This window comes from Hippocampus zosterae, chromosome 3, assembly GCF_025434085.1.
Source record: "Hippocampus zosterae strain Florida chromosome 3, ASM2543408v3, whole genome shotgun sequence".
NCBI lineage: Eukaryota > Metazoa > Chordata > Actinopteri > Syngnathiformes > Syngnathidae > Hippocampus > Hippocampus zosterae.
The window spans coordinates 19,292,667-19,309,304 of NC_067453.1; the positions used below are offsets into that span (position 1 = coordinate 19,292,667).

General features: G+C 43.3%; 1 protein-coding gene across 3 annotated transcripts in view; it reads right to left on the minus strand.

Moving 5' to 3' along the window:
- Positions 1–16,638, minus strand: part of LOC127597848 (growth arrest-specific protein 2) — a 22,712-nt gene continuing 6,074 nt past the window's right edge. For 2 of the 3 annotated variants that reach the window (XM_052061187.1, XM_052061186.1), the window contains exons 3-8: positions 15,427–15,557; positions 11,889–12,033; positions 9,537–9,600; positions 9,161–9,371; positions 8,982–9,089; positions 1–532 (exon numbers count right to left, since the gene is read on the minus strand). In XM_052061187.1, the coding sequence (XP_051917147.1) occupies positions 302–532; positions 8,982–9,089; positions 9,161–9,371; positions 9,537–9,600; positions 11,889–12,033; positions 15,427–15,557 (890 nt within the window). In that variant the 3' untranslated portion in view covers positions 1–301. The remainder of the gene's footprint in view (positions 533–8,981; positions 9,090–9,160; positions 9,372–9,536; positions 9,601–11,888; positions 12,034–15,426; positions 15,558–16,638) is intronic. The other variant, XM_052061188.1, reaches the window with a different exon arrangement.

The window sequence follows — 16,638 nt, forward strand, 5'->3', positions numbered from 1 at the left end:
TTAAGTGTCACAGTTGCATTTTTAATGTGGTCCCCACGTTTCCACGTTTTGTTAACGGAAAGAAAACATTGAAAGTCCACTTGTATAAATTCAGAAAAAATAAATGTACCTACGTACAGTTCAAAAAGTATGTTTTTAAGAATAAAGGTACACCCTTATAGGCACATAAAGAAGAAAAATGCGAGGAAAAATAGGTTCTCATATTATGGTAGGAAATGTACAGCATGTATAGCCAGTCGACACATTATATTGCAATGATGTGAGTTTTAAATGTCTCTCCATGAACGTCTCACAGTCTTCATTATGGTGTGGTCTCCTGTGTTGACTTTTTGCTGCGATAGTTGGCCGCCACCACCAGGTAGCTGTCAGGCGTTAGGTCCTTGATGCTGAGGCCTTTGCCGCCTATGGGGGATGTCTTCCCTTCCACACGGGAGATTTGGAGCATTCGACACGGGTCGTGCTTGAGCAGGTAGCTCTCAAACGTCTCCCAGCCTCCTCCCACACGCACCATCACATGCTTGTTGTGCAGCATCTGAGGATATGTAAACAGGATTAGATATAGGAGGATTCTTGGCATTTCCCTGATTGGGGATTTGGCTTGAAGACAAGAATCACTTTGATGTTTTAGGTTATTGAATCGAGGCAGGGGAGCTTTGGCCCCCTCTATACGGCCTAATAACACGGACAGCAAGCTAATACAGAGAGGGTGTTTTCATTTAAATAAAAAGAATACTCCTTCCATCTCATGAAGAAATCCGAAAAAATGTACTGTACGAGATGTACTGTTGGAATTTGAACTTGCGGCAACAGTTTTGCGAGTAAACTCAACATTATGAATTGGCAGGCTGTGCATTTGCTGCACTTCCTTGACTTAATCCACCTCTTAATACCACGACTATCGATATTTTAGACAAACACAATATTAATCTAATAGCATGACAAAAACAGAAACTATTTTAAAAACTGCATTATAATCATCAGAGTTGACGATAGTGTGTGTAGCTTGCTACAGACTCGTTTTGCTTGTCGAACCTGGCAGTAGCAAGTTTTGTTTGGATGATCAATGAAAGGATGACAAAATGTTGATCTCATCGAGGGCCAGTGAGCACAAATTTGAATTCTGATGGGTTCACGAAATAGTCCCATTGCTCATATAGATGAAGTTACACTGGCCGACGCGACTGCTTCTGAAGGCCCCGGCAGATTAGATTAACATGGCAATACATAGAAGCTGAAATCAGACCGAGGAAAAAAAAACCACATAGAAGTACTGGAAGTAGAGTAGCCAAGAGAAACATGACTAAATAAAGAAAATAGACTACTGGGAATAAAATCATACAATTTCATGAAACATATATGAGAGTTTAAGTTGTGAATGTCAGTCTTCTCACCTCAATTTGTTTTCTACAGTCACGAGTAAATTGATTTCTCATGTGAAATCATACCCTCAGGAACGATTTCAATTGATCATGTTCTCTGGTTGTTGTTGTTTCCACTCAGTTTTTCTTCCAAATCGTCCCCTCTGCCATATGACGATGCATTCTCACCCTTGGCTACCATGGCAACGTTGTAGAAGAAATAGAGCCTGGGACAAAAGCACTGTTCAAGGCCTTCCTCGTTTGTGCCTGACAATGGAAGCATTTCACCAGCTATCTCATTAATACATCGTTCCACCGACACTACAGCATACTGCTTCAAAAAAATGTCCTCCTCAGAATAAAGACTGCACAGGTTATTATAAACACTGTTGTTTCCTAACTGAAAAATGCTAACCTTGCTCATTGGATCCAAAGTGAGATCGTCACCTCAGTTTGCGATATGAGACTTCCTGCCCCGCAGCCCCAAACATGCAACATTTATAAGCTTCTTAAAAGAATCAATCTAGATGCCATTGGCAGGGCGGCGCTTCCAATCAGCGGCAGTAGGCCTTCAGGCTTTGTGACTGTGGATTTAATGGAGCTGCGTGTCGCTGAGGCGTTTCAATCATGCCGCTTTGGGACACGACCGGCGCTCGTGTGACTGGCAGCGCGGCGAAGGACAGGAGCCCTCAGGCGTATATTTGACAGCACCTCTCACAAACAGTGAGGAGGTACTGGAACTATAGCCACCTCCTTTATTCTTGGAACAGAAAGAGTCTCACAGGCCTGACCTGCACACCATGGCCGCCTCATGATTATATTTGCAGTTTTTTTCTTTTTTTAGTAACAGCAGCTGCTGGCGGTTCAACTCTCTGCAGAATTTTGATGAAAGCATCTTTAGTGACGGCTGAGTAACACTCACAGGTCAAATGATGCAGCTCGCACTTTGTATAACTGCGATTTCACTCATGACTGGCCTGCGTGGGTTTTCTCCGGGTACTCCGGTTTCCTCCCACAATCCAAAAACATGCGTGGAAGGCTGATTGAACACTCTAAATTGTCCCTATGTGTGAGTGTGAGCGTGGATGTTTGTTCGTCTCTGTGTGTCCTATGGCAACCGGTTCAGAGTGTCCCCCGCCTACTGGCCGAAGACAGCTGGGATAGGCTCCAGGTCCCCCTTGCAACCCTCATGAGGATAAGTGGATCGGAAAATGAATGAATGAATAATTAGATATTAAAAAATCCTCGTCTCACCCCCCCCCCCTCGGGTGGTGTCCGTCCCTCATTCAGTTCGGGTCCTCTACCAGAGGGCAGGAAGCTTGAGGGTTCTGCGCAGTATCCTTGCTGTTCCCAGCATTGCACATTTCTGGACCGAGATGTCCGATGTTGTTCCTGGGATCTGTGACAACCACTCATCAGGTTTGGGGGTCACTGCCCCGAGTGCTCCGACCAAAACAGGCACGACTGTCACCTTTACCTTCCAGGCTCTCTCCAGTTCCTCTCTGAGCCCTTGGTATTTCTCGAGTTTCTCATGTTCCTTCTTCCTGATGTTTCCATCACTTGGGACCGCTACATCCACTACAACGGCTTTCCTCTGCCCTTTATCTATGATCACGATATCTGGTTGGTTCGCCATTACCATCTTGTCAGTCTGGATCTGGAAGTCCCACAGGATCTTCGCTCTGTCATTCTCTACCACCTTTGGAGGTGTTTCCCATTTTGACCTTGGGGTTTCCAGTCCATACTCCGCACAGATGTTTCGGTAGACTATGCCAGCCACCTGGTTATGGCGTTCCATGTAGGCTTTTCCGTGTTGGATCGTCTCAGGTGCCTCTTTGCACAACCTACACCTTGGGTCTTGTCTGGTGTGGTATATCTGGGCCTCAATGGCTCTGGTGCTCACGGCCTGCTCCTGAGCAGCCAGGATGAGTGCCTCTGTGCTGTCCTTCAGGCCAGCCCTCTCTAGCCACTGATAGGACATCTTGAGATCAGCCACTTCAGTTATGGTCCGGTGGTACATCCCGTGTAGGGGCTTGTCCTCCCATGATGGTCCCTCTTCCAGCACCTCATCTTCTGTTCCCCATTGTCTGAGACATTCTCTGAGTACGTCATCCGTTGGAGCCTTCTCCTTGATGTATTCATGGAGCTTGGATGTTTCATCCTGGACAGTGGCTCTCACACTCACTAGTCCCCGGCCTCCTTCCTTTCGGCTTGCGTACAGTCTCAGGGTGCTGGATTTGGGATGGAACCCTCCATGCATGGTTAGGAGCTTTCGGGTCTTAACGTCCGTGGTCTGAATCTCTTCCTTTGGCCACCTTATTATTCCTGCAGGGTATCTGATCACTGGCAGGGCATAGCTGTTTATTGCCCGGGTCTTATTCTTGCCATTGAGCTGGCTTCTTAGGACTTGCCTCACTCGCTGGAGGTATTTGGCCGTAGCCGCTTTCCTTGTTGCCAGTTCGAGGTTGCCATTGGCTTGTGGTATACCGAGGTACTTGTAGCTGTCCTCAATGTCTGCTATTGTTCCTTCAGGGAGTGAGACCCCTTCAGTGCGGACTACCTTTCCTCTCTTAGTCACCATCCGACAACATTTCTCAAGCCCGAATGACATCCCGATGTCGCTGCTGTAGATCCTGGTTGTGTGGATCATGGAGTCAATGTCCCTTTCACTCTTAGCATACAGCTTTATGTCATCCATGATCGTAGCTCCATTTCTGAGGCGGTATCCATAGCGTGTCTTGGTGATTACTTGGCTTAGGGGGTTCACTCCTATGCAGAACAGCAGTGGGGAGAGCGCATCACATTTGATGGACACTTGGGTAAGTGGCTTGCCATTGGCTTCAAGTGTGGTTTTCCACATCCTCATCGAGTTCGCAACGAAGGCTCTTAGGTTCACCTTATATAACTCCAAGCATTCAGTGATCCATGTATGTGGCATCGAGTCATAGGCTTTCTTGTAATCAATCCAGGCTGTGCACAGGTTCGTACGTCGGGACCTGCAGTCTTGTGCGACTGTTCTGTCAACCAGGAGCTGATGTTTGGCTCCTCTGGTATCTCTACCAATGCCCTTCTGCGCTTCGTTCATGTATTGATCCATGTGTCCACTTATCTTCGCCACAATGATGCCTGACATGAGCTTCCATGTTGTGGAGAGACAGGTTATTGGCCGTTAGTTGGATGGGGCTGCACCCTTCGAGGGATCCTTCATGATCAGGATTGTTCGCCCTTCGGTTAGCCATTCTGGGTGAGTCCCATCCCTCAGCAGCTGGTTCATTTGTGCTGCTAGGTGCTCATGGAGTGCTGTGAGTTTCTTTAGCCAGTAGGTGTGGACCATGTCCTACGGAGACTCTTTCCTGTATGTCTGCCACTGTTATGGTAACTGGGTTCTGTTCAGGGAGGTTGCTGTGCTCTTCTCTCAGGGTCACCAGCCATTGTGCACTGCTGTTATGTGCAACCTCCTTCTCCCATATGCCTTTCAGTTTCCAGTCTTGGTGGGTCAGCTCTGTTGTTAGGACCCTGCCACTGAGCGTACACTTTCGCAGGTTGTGTTGCGAACAGCCTGTTTATTCGTCTGGCCTCCTTCTCTTTCGTGTACCGCTTTAGGCGGCTGGACAAGGCTTGGAGCCTTTGTTTGTGAGTTTCGAGTGCTTCAGGTATGGTCATCTGGATGTACCTCTCGGGTATCGGCCTTTTCATCACACCTCTCTGGGCCTCCGTCAATTGACTCACATCTTTCCGAGCCGCCTTGATCTTAGCCACCAACCGTCTTTTCCATGGTGGGTAACGTATTTCATGGCTTGTGGTATACCAAGGTACTTGTAGCTGTCCTCAATGTCTGCTATTGTTCCTTCAGGGAGTGAGACCCCTTCAGTGCGGACTACCTTTCCTTTCATATATATATATATATATATATATAAAATGGGAAACACCTCCGAAGGTGGTGGAGAATGACAGCGCGAAGATCCTGTGGGACTTCCAGATCCAGACTGACAAGATGGTAATGGCCAACCAACCAGATATCGTGATCATAGATAAAGGGCAGAGGAAAGCCGTTGTAGTGGATGTAGCGGTCCCAAGTGATGGAAACATCAGGAAGAAGGAACATGAGAAACTCGAGAAATACCACGGGCTCAGAGAGGAGCTGGAGAGAGCCTGGAAGGTAAAGGTGACAGTCGTGCCTGTGGTGGTCGGAGCACTCGGGGCAGTGACCCCCAAACTAGATGAGTGGCTGCAAGAGATCCCGGGAACAACATCGGACATCTCAGTCCAGAAATGTGCAGTGCTGGGAACAGCAAGGATACTGCGCAGAACCCTCAAGCTTCCTGGCCTCTGGTAGAGGACCCGAGTTGAATGAGGGACGGACACCACCCGAGGGGTGAGATGAGGATTTTAAAAAATATATATATATATTAGAGCTGTCAAACGATTAAAATATTTAATCTAATTAAAAATGCAACTGTCATAATTAACTTAAATGGACTAAAAAATTAATCGTGATTACTCACATATTTTTTATCGTTTCTGAATTTCCTTTTACATTTTTTTCCTATTTTTCACCCATTTTAATGCTCTCATCAACATGGAATCATGAATCAGTTTTCTACGTGCCAAATGCAAATATTTACTGAAATAACAATTTCGATTTTCAATTTTACATGAACATTTTTCACTTGGAGCAGTTATTCACACATAATCTCTCACACAATATTACTATCCATCAACAGGGAAAACAATGTTTTGTCACACAACAGCTGCTTTAACAGCTTTTTTAATAAAATCAAAACAGAGCAATATAACATTATAAAGTGCACATCTAAGGAAAACTAGTACTCAGACTATAGAAGATTTAAACCATGGTTGCATACTTCGTTTTTCTCAAGTTTACTTTGAACACAGCAGTCTGTTTCTGTATGTTTGTTGAAGAATAACGAGACACCGGACACTAGCGTTCTTTATGTGCCGCTGTATTCCAAACTGCCCGCCGTACAAAAAAGCGCACGCATTTCCCCCGTGCTGCTGGGGCAAACTATTCTGAACGGTGTGGGGGTGGGGTCACTCCCCCTAACACAGTCAGGCTATGTTGATTGTGTTGGTCCTTCTTGTGCGGAAGTCTCTCTACAGTTTTTGTGTAGACCTCATTTCGAATGACTACACTTGGTTCGATGACAACACTGGAGACGTTTTATTTTCGCTAGTTCGCTACCACTGTCAGACAAACACAGAGAAGCTCCACCCGCTCTTTTTACATGGACGCAGAACACTGTAACCTTCCACACAAAATAGTTCCAAACAAGTAACAATCGTGTCAGTGGCATACATCTTATACCTGTATGATACAGAGAGAGAGAAGAACAGATAACTTTGGTCTTGTCAGTGGAGCAATATGGCAACCTTTTAAAAGTAAACTTTCCATTCATAAACTCTTTAAGTATCCGTTTTCGGTGTCTCGCGCTGCCGTGGCTGGCAAAACAGACATGGGCGTGGACTTCTGCAGCGCGCTTGTTGTTTTGTTTCTGGTGAATTTACAGAGCAACGTAACATCCGCTTGTGACGTGTGCCGCGTTAATCTCGCGAGAAAATTTTTAATCCCGTTAAAATTCATTTAAATTAATGCCAATAAAAACGCGCTAAACTGACAGCTCTTATGTATATATACTAGCTGGTTCGCCGCCCTCCGGGCGGCTCATCAGCTAGTTCCTGCGGAAGGCTGGTAAGGTGGTGGTTCGCCGCCCGGAGGGCGGCTCATCAGCTAGTTGCTGCGGAAGGCTGGTAAGGTGGGCCTTCGGCCCACAAAAGTGTTGTTGCTTGGTTCAACTTTTTGTTCATCTTCATTGCTTATCGCGAAAATAAAGAGATGTTTAGCTCTACTAAATAACTAACAATTTTATTGCAATGCTTGTGGGTAGACAACATTTTTTCGCTAAGATGCCCGCGCGATCGTAGTGAGCCACTGCCTGAGCGGCGCAGTGGCGGCGCGCAATTGGCGGCGCGCAGTGGCGGCGCGCAGCGGCGCGGTGAAGTAGGTACGTTTTGAAAAGGGACAGACGGAAGGACAGACCGCGTGCGGGACGACGCGCAATATATATATATATATATATATAGATATATATATATATTGTTGATATTGTCATTCATCCAGGACGTCATCAGTTCATGCAACAAGGTTTGGCAAGCAAGGACTGCGCCACTCAACTCACCACACAAACCCAGGTTGATGGAGTCCTAAACAAGCCTTGTTGCATGAACTGATGAAGCCTTCTCAGAAGAGAGGCGGAACATCTTCAAACAAAGCAGTCCTGGTACAATCAATTCAATGCACTGACAAAGACAGAAAACATAGTTGGACTACAGTACCTCCACATACCTGTCAACTTGTACGTTTTCCCGTATTTTATATTTTTTATGATTTCAAATCATGTACGGGTTTTTGTTACTTTGTAAGGGTAATCGTAATCATTTATAAGGGCAGCTATTAGCCGAGGTTGACAGGTATGCCTCCATGACATTTCTCTCTGGCCTGAACAATGCCCTTTTCCGTAAAAGATGATGTGGGTATGTTTGTGGGGCCTTGTGAGACAAGGCAAATTGATTCCAGACTATAGAAATAAAAACGACTTGACATGTACACCGGGGTACGAGTAAGAGTAAGCTCTTCACCACCTGTCCTTGGTTGCTCAAGATTAAGGTATTCTGTCATTTAAAAGAAAATGATGAAACAGATTTTACGCAACACGTCGCACTCTTCTAGCTGTCAAGACTTTGATTACATAAAGTGACGTAACCATTTTTAAAAGCAAAATAGCATCTTTTGCTCAAACCCGTTATGCGATTGTATTACAATTTACAGTAGAGGACAGCCAAGAGCAAATCCTCTGTGTGGAGCCTCTGACGTGTGAATCCAGGTTGTGGGTTGCCAAGTAACCACCATCCCAAGGGGTCTGATAATACACGAATCGAATCTCTACTAACTGGAGAATGTATCTCCTCTTTCTCCACTCACAAAAGTTGAGTAAGATTTCCTGGAAGAGTAGATCCTGACCGTCAATGAATGATACTTGATCAAATATTTTGAAAGGAATTATTTCGGTCATAACTTTGGGAATGCATGGCTCCTATTTTGTCTTTATAACCAATGACTCACCATTATGCGTGGTTGGGGATGGAAATTTGACTGAATAGCATTTCCAGTCAATGAGAACAGCAGGCTCTTTGCACAATGGATGACGTTCATTCCAGAGGGTGCGTCACACAGTATCAACATACACTCGTTGGCCACTGCATTAGGTACACTAACAGAGATCTATTACAAGTGCACCATCAGAACACTTGATGGGTGTATCATACTCACAAACATCATACTAACACTACTAAGAAGCAATGACATATGATAAATGTGTTCTTTTTTGTCTGATTCTGAACTGTTCCAAATGATATACGTGGAACGTGTGTTTTTTTGTATAGTTGTGATGGGTTCTATAACTGCTACATTATAGTGGTGGCATTAAGAAGTATATTATGTTGCGTCAGATTAAGAATCGCGGTAACTATTTTTACAAATGGTTCTTGAGATATGAAAAGATAATTGAAGTGATGAAGCCATATGACATGGTGGCATATACTCACTCGTATAAAGAGTGTTTTTTCCCCAACACGGTATCGGCCTTGTGAGTGCCTCTCCACATGGAATTTATTGGGACATCTGCAGGGGGGGTCGTCGGCAATATGTCTTACCTGTAAACCGCATAGACACATGGGTTATGCATGTTTGCCTTCTGAGGCCACCAGCACAATTGCTTAATTACAGCATCGTCCAGCAGTTTCCCAGTGCTCTTCTTGCTCGAGGTGACTTTGGGAGGAGTCGGCGATGGGGAGGGAGACAGGGAGGGTGACGATGAGGGCGATGGAGGGAGGGGGTGCACTGGGGATGCAGGCGATGGCGGTGGTAGAGGTGCTTTCTCTTCTTGTTCAATCTCTTTCTCCAGTTTTATAAGGCCGGGGGGCTCCACGTTGTACCTGTGGAAGGGTTCAGTCTCAGTGATTTATCAAAGGTATGTATTTTGCTGATCAGCCAAATGTTTGCATGAGCTGTATATTTTAAAAAATGTCCGAACAAAATAGCATTAACATTTTTGTAAAGACTGAGTTGGTGAAGAATGCATATCAAAAATTAAACAGTACCTGGATGCTATCCGGCCCAACTCCAACAGACAGAGGCAGACTTCTCGAGGCTGCTTGTGAAGAACTTAAGAAAAAAAATGCAGCGTTAGTTTGTGGTTATTAGAAAATATATCATCCTGACTAAGAGTAACAAGCAGTGAATGAAGATGAATAAAAAGTGCTAAGGAGCACATACAAATAACACACAATGGTAGCTAAAATCAAAAGTTGTCACCATCATGCTAACATGCGCAAACCAATAATGTTAGTTTCGGGGGAATGTGCTCACATGCCAACAGTTGAACCCTATTCAAATGTCACTACCTTTTAAATCCAGTATAGAAAATCCATTCCAGGTTGAGTTCATGATAATGATGAAAGTTCAAATCAATGTGACTGATTACAAATACGACTGCCTAATTGTTAATGGACCAGTAGGCTAACATTGCATCTTTTGAGCCATTCTGCTCACATTGCATCTCGTGTATTTTAAAACTGAACAAAATGAGGATTGTATTAAATTGAAGTCGATACAAAATTACAGCAGACAGTGTATGTAGTCCATGTAGCGAGTTGTGTGGATAGGGGTTTGGGTTTTGAAGGTTTCAGATACTCAAAAATTTTTAATGGGGGTGGGAGGATTCATTGTAAACAAAAGTGATAATGAGATAATGAAAACAAAAATCTTCCTAACCCCCCTCACCACCCCCTTCCCGCTAAGTTCTCCTAACGGATTTCATTATTGAAGCTGTCCTTTTTCTCCCTTCTTGCATTGTGTGCATAAATGGACATGCAAGTGTGACCACTGTAATCTGTCAGGCAACCTTGTATTTATTTGGCAGACTTGAGGTTTTGCAAGCGAGAGTGAAAAGCATGAGGTCAAAGAAAAAGCAATTCAAATGTCAAAGTGCTCCAAAGTGACCTGATGTAAGAACACCAAGAGTGAGAGTGAGAATGATAGTGTGGCACCAGAACACATTTTTGTTTTGGTTGGCTGATAGGTACTTTTTCATTGTAACCAACTATGTAATATACCGCTAGGGTAAGCTACCAGTCGGGTTGGGGGCTTGCTGGTCCACACTATGCCACTGCATGTGACTCACACCACAACATACATTACACAAACGATGTCCATTGCATGGAAGCAAACCTGGTATTGTTGAACTGACAAATTCCTTTTGGGGAAAGAAGGAAGTAAAAAACAAAGAAACAGTTGTCAGCTGCTCAGTGTTATGAGGGCGTTCACTGAGTAGATGGCTCAGTAAGTGTGAAATGTAGCCCTCAAAAATAATTAGCATTGTTTAGCTGCGGTGCAGCAGCTATTTGTAAGGAACTGATGATTACATAAATATTCTTGGTAGTTGTGAGACTTCAAGGCTCACATGTTGTACATCTGACTGCATTTCATCACAGACATTGACGCAAGCTATCCTTCTAACACAACACAGAATACTGAGATAACATGAGCAGGAAGGAGAACTGTGCCTCCTCTTGGCTGAGGAAAACATTTGCATAGTCTTGGCCTACTTTTCTGACATTCTTCTGCCTGCGCTTTTGTTTGTTCTGTGAAAGCTGAGGGGCAAGCATTTACACTAATATTGATATGCATGCCAGAAAACACTTGTTTTTAATAGTATTACGATTGTTTTAATGGTGTGTGCATGACAGCATTGCCAAGAACAGCAAATCGTGAATACAGGCCACCACCAAGGCTAGAGAAAAGTCTTCAAACGTATTAATTTCATTGGTCAGATGTGGTGAGACGATGGGTAAATCTATTGATGGCTTGCAGCTCGTCATTAAAAATGTATAAATAAGTCGCATTCAATGTCACAGGGTTAAAAGTTTTAGGAAAAGTCGTTTCTTATAGTCCTCATATTAAAACAAAACAACAACAAAAAAAACCTAATACTAAATACAGTATAACTAAATGTGTGTGTGTGTGTGTGTGTATTATGAACCCGTTCTAAAAAAAAATGTAGAGTCACATTAAATCAAAACTAACTGCAAGGTCATTAAAAAAAATAAAACACCTCATGGCACTGTCAGAAATACTAAAAAATCAAATCAGATTGCTGTAACGTCATATTACCACATGACAACCATGTTACCAGAAAACATGTTTATTGTAAACGTGAGACATACCTTCACTCTTTATTATTTCGAGGAAATGTTTCATTTTATTTTCTTATGTGGTCTTTCTGCCAGGCAACTGCACATTTCAGAATAATTTTAAAGGTGTTTCATTTGGGAAATATTTTTCACATGAGGTCTGTTCACCGGTTGCCTGTGTTATTATGACCACAGGATGCTCTTTCCACAGAAGCTCAGTACAAGTACTGTACAAGCAAATCCATGAAAGCGTGCACTCACCTAAACCCTCAGACTCAAACAAACATGTTTCCCCGACTCCAACTTCACGACACCAAGACAGAAAGTTGGCGGTGTTGTCCCGGGCAAAGAAAGAGCCAGACGGAGCAGTCCGCCGGCATGGGATCCTCCGGTTAGGAATAACCTGCTTGAGACGTAAACAGATGAATCCTAATCAAAATGATCATTCATGAAGACATGTGCGTAATACCCGTAGCACACCGGAGCAACATGGCCATGTACGAAAACCTTTCTCACCACCATTTCCATTTTCTCCGTTTGCTGAGAGGCTCTTGTTTCATCCCAGGATGGAGGAGCTTTTTGCACACATATCAATATGGGAGATGGCAGGTCAGAATAGCGGGGCTACTTTACCAGGCTCGGTATGATTGGAGATCAGATGACATTCTCATGCATCACAGCCCCCCACATGGTCTCTTTGGGGAGATTTATGCGCCTTACTGTGGTTTTATACAGGATATGTGCGTCTGTGCTACGAGAAAAGGTGCAATGACATCATACTGGAAATATGCAGTCTTTGTGGGTATTTTTCTTTTTTGTCCAGGCTCTCCTTGAGCTGTTTTTGCCTGGAGGTCTTTACTATCCATCCATGTAAATGTCCGATTGCTTTCCTGGAAAAATAATTGTGGCCATTATTTCATTTGATGTGTGAACTAATAATCTATGTTTTTCTTTCTGCATTGACTTTCTCTGTTCCCCACACCTTTACTGTTGACTTTAAAGTGTTTTTCTTGTAAACGTGACAAATGGATGGATGCATGGATTGAGGAGCCGACGATGAGAGGAAAGGAGCGTCAGCACAGAGCACCAATGCGTATGTGGAACTGGGAGTCGCGGCTTGGAATTGAAGCGGATTTACATTGGACAGGAAAAGAGAGCCAATCTCTCATTTTCGTTGCTCCTCTTTCATCTGTAACTGCTTCAGACAACAAAGTGAGTGCAGGAAAGTGGTTAAGATTGCACGATTGTCTGTGTCTCATGTGTTGTTTTGTATTATTTTGTTAACTTTTCTTTTGATCGCGGCGCGGACACCCGCAGTGGCTCCTCTTGTTTTATGTTGGGAGGGAAGAAAATTCATCTATGCTGTGTGTTACATGTTTCACATACAGTACATTTGACAATAAAGTTTTATACAATCAGTCCAATTTCCCAGAGCACTGATTGGACAAGCAATGTCATGTAATCATCTGCAGCCAATGATGGCCAAACAGGCGTGTCATAACTAATTAGCATGTTGAGCCACGTGTGTCTCACCCTCAATGGCAGAGGCTCCGTCGAACCCCTGGGGTTTAATCGAACACAGGTTAAGATCCACTGATCTCAGTCAAAGGTGGCCACTTAATTTTGGAAGAGGGCCACACAAACTTGGAGCGCTTGCCGAGGTCCAAGCTAAAATGCTCATTTCAGAAACGTTGCCACTCGTCTACATAAGTTTCATGGAAATCAATAGTCCAGTTTTGGGGAAATTCTTTAAACCCAACGTGATCAAACAATGCCTCTCACACTTGTGCTATTATGCTTGCTGGAGCTAGGAACTGGGGTATATTCCAAACACATCTCCCGTCACATCTGTACAGACTCAAGCTTCAGCCCCTGAGACAGCAATAACATTCACAAGATAATGATGTGGTTACGTCGAGCATACCCTATTGTGCTATTACAAGACGAAAGACGTATCATCCTCCATTTCCATTATATGAAAGCAAGACACAAGGGGAAGATGGCGAGACAGCAACCACATAAGAATACGTGATCATTTATCTCAGCTGGAATCAGTTCGTCCCACCAAGTATGGGATTGTTAAGCAGCATGAACATGCAATGCATGACATTTGCTTACTTGTGGTGTCAAGTACAGTATTACATTCAGTCCAAGTCCGCGACGAGCTGATGAAGCACCATTTGACTTAAATGATGAGTATCGTGGACAATGTCTGAAGCAGGCTCAGCTGATGTCATTGATCCTCTGTGCCTCATTGCTCTTCATGTGGTCGCATTAAAAATCACTCAATATGATACAGTACTACGATACAGTTTCCTGTACAACATAATGCAAACTTTTGTGATCAACTTTCTAGTTTATGAAGCTTGTCTGATAAGACCGACTACCGGTAAATGAGTCTTTCATGCGCTCAATAGCATCTTTATTGCAGGAACTTATGTCGTCTTGCGCTCTTGACCTCAAGCATTTCCTCACATCTGTGCCGGAATCAGGAGACGCACCGTCATCAGTACAACCATGGTCCACTGCAAATATCAACAATTCACACTGAAGCGCCCACAAAGGAGTCTTGTGCTTCCCATTTGCCCTCTAAAAAGAAACTCCATCTGATCTTTTTTTTTTTTTCTTCCTCAGACAGAAGCATATAATCACTCTTGTGCAACATGTCTGGTCAAATATCACAAATGACTGACATGCATCAGATATTCTTTTATTTTGTTTGTCTTGGATCGTATTAATTTTGCATCTTGACAGATTTCCCTCAGGAGGCATCATGTCGAATTGTGCCCTTCAAACTTGCCATGGACCTTTGAAAAAAAAAATCAAATAACTGTCATAAATCTTTTTCTTTTCTGTGATTCATGTACTTTTGTGTATAGATTAACTCATTGCATTAGTAACTTCCTTAGTCTTTGTGTTATTGCCCAATAAATCCCTTCCCCATCCCTCATCCCAGTCTTTGTCCAAAGTTCTGTACAACCAAGGAGCCCCTTGAGATGTATTACCGTTCAATAAATTACAGAATTTAATCTACCATTTTCCTTGACCATGTATTAAAGAGAAAGTCTGTCCAAAAATGATCTGTTCAATAAAAATGTCGATGCACCTCCACTAGTCTCAACACAGATGATTAGTATTGCATTTGTGGAATATGAGTTCAGCTGCAAAATCCATTCATTTTTAGTCATCTCAGGGTGCGGCCATTTTGCCACTTACTGTTGACCGAATATCACATCGTAGTGTCTCAGGGCTCGGGTAACAACAAATCATGGCTCAGCTTCAGAAAACAGGTAAGCCGTTTTACTGCTTAACTCATTTTCCACAAACGAAATATCAATCAGAACGCCATGTTTAAACTAGTAGGGCTATATAGATCATACAATTGTAAAGAAAATTGTGGGGGGTTAACTAGGTACCTCTTTCAGCAAGAGATTCTACAAGAGAAGCTTCTCTTGAGCTGATTGAGTGAAACCTAATAGCATATATCTGTCTTTGTCCTTATGGGAGTCAATCAACCCTGACTGCTGCTGTCCTGAAGCAATCTGTCTTGAATCAATTAGATTAGAAAAGGGAGTGTGTGTGTGTGTGTGTGTGTTGGGGGGGGGGGTTAATTTGTCTGCTAAGCTAATATAGTAGCAGTTTTGCGAGAAAGACAAAAAATGCTTCACAAATCTGGATTAAAAAAAAATACTGGTGATTCCTATCTTGCCATCTCAGTCAGATCTTTCACCTCTGTATTAGCATCGTCATTATCATAGCAGATTAATATAATAGTGACAGCCGCCATTTTTTTAACTACCTTTCTGTTGTTGAGAGCAGGCAGGTCTCCACTATTTTGCCTGAACATCTCTTGCAGCGTCTCAGCCAATTGGCACAGCAGGAAGCCGTTGTCTAAGCGTTCCATGAAGCTTTCAGCGGTGATTTCCAGACCTGATCAAGGGACATATAAATACATTTAAAAAATAGGGAGGATTTAGCACAGGAAATCCATCACTAAATCTGGTTAGTTAGGAAATATCCAGTCAGTTCCCAGCGGAAGTAGATTGTGATGCAAGAAACGGCTTTGGAGATGAGATGCCTGGTTGAGCCTGCAAATGTTCACTATGTTATAACTTAGAAAAGTTACTTCATTACGACATAAGTCAAAGCAAAGTGGAAATGTGTACCTGTACAGTTAATGTAATTATGCTGCAAGCTAAATAGAGATACTGCAGATTGGTCATCAAAATGTGGTGTCCAATTAACTGACTTCCAGCGGTTCATTCTTTCTCAGTGAGATCATCGTGAAATAGGAGGTGGTGGCAATGGGGTGTCTGTGGAAAGAAACTGGAGATTTTTTTTTTCATGCCTTTCTGTTTCTTATAGCAGAAGGGGTCTGGGGGTTCACAGCATTTAATGAGTTCCAAATGTTGTATTGCACTCAGAAAAAAAGATTGCAATCTTGAGAAATACTCAGTGAGCTCCTGACTTACAGCATACGCACATGCTCCCTTCAACTTCTGCTGTGCGAGGACAATTTATTCCAGAGAGACTTCGAAGAAGTATTTCATTTTGGCTCCTCGGTCCGATAAATGGCTTTGTGTCCCATTACCACATGACTCATCAATACAAACGAGTGTCCTCCTTCCACTCAAACGGTAGACTTTTTCCATACTTCTCCTCCCACCTAAACTCTGCTTAGCATAACAGCCCCTTGAGGAGCTTTGGATGTACTCAACCTCGAGAAGACAGCTTAAACTAATAACACTATTTATTTAATGACAACCCTAATGGCTGCTTCGAGCTCAGCTGGTTCCAATACACCTGCAGAGATACAAGGCGGTGAGAGAAGTTCACATGTACACCCATCCACAAGCGAAGAGCATGCAAGAATGAAATCTATCTCTCTATCTTTTTAACCTTGCACACAACATATGCCATGATTTCCAGACTACAACGCAGCTGCTTAAAAACCACAATAGCTAAAATTAGCCATAAAAACAAATGTGAACATACATTAGCCGCTTCATGT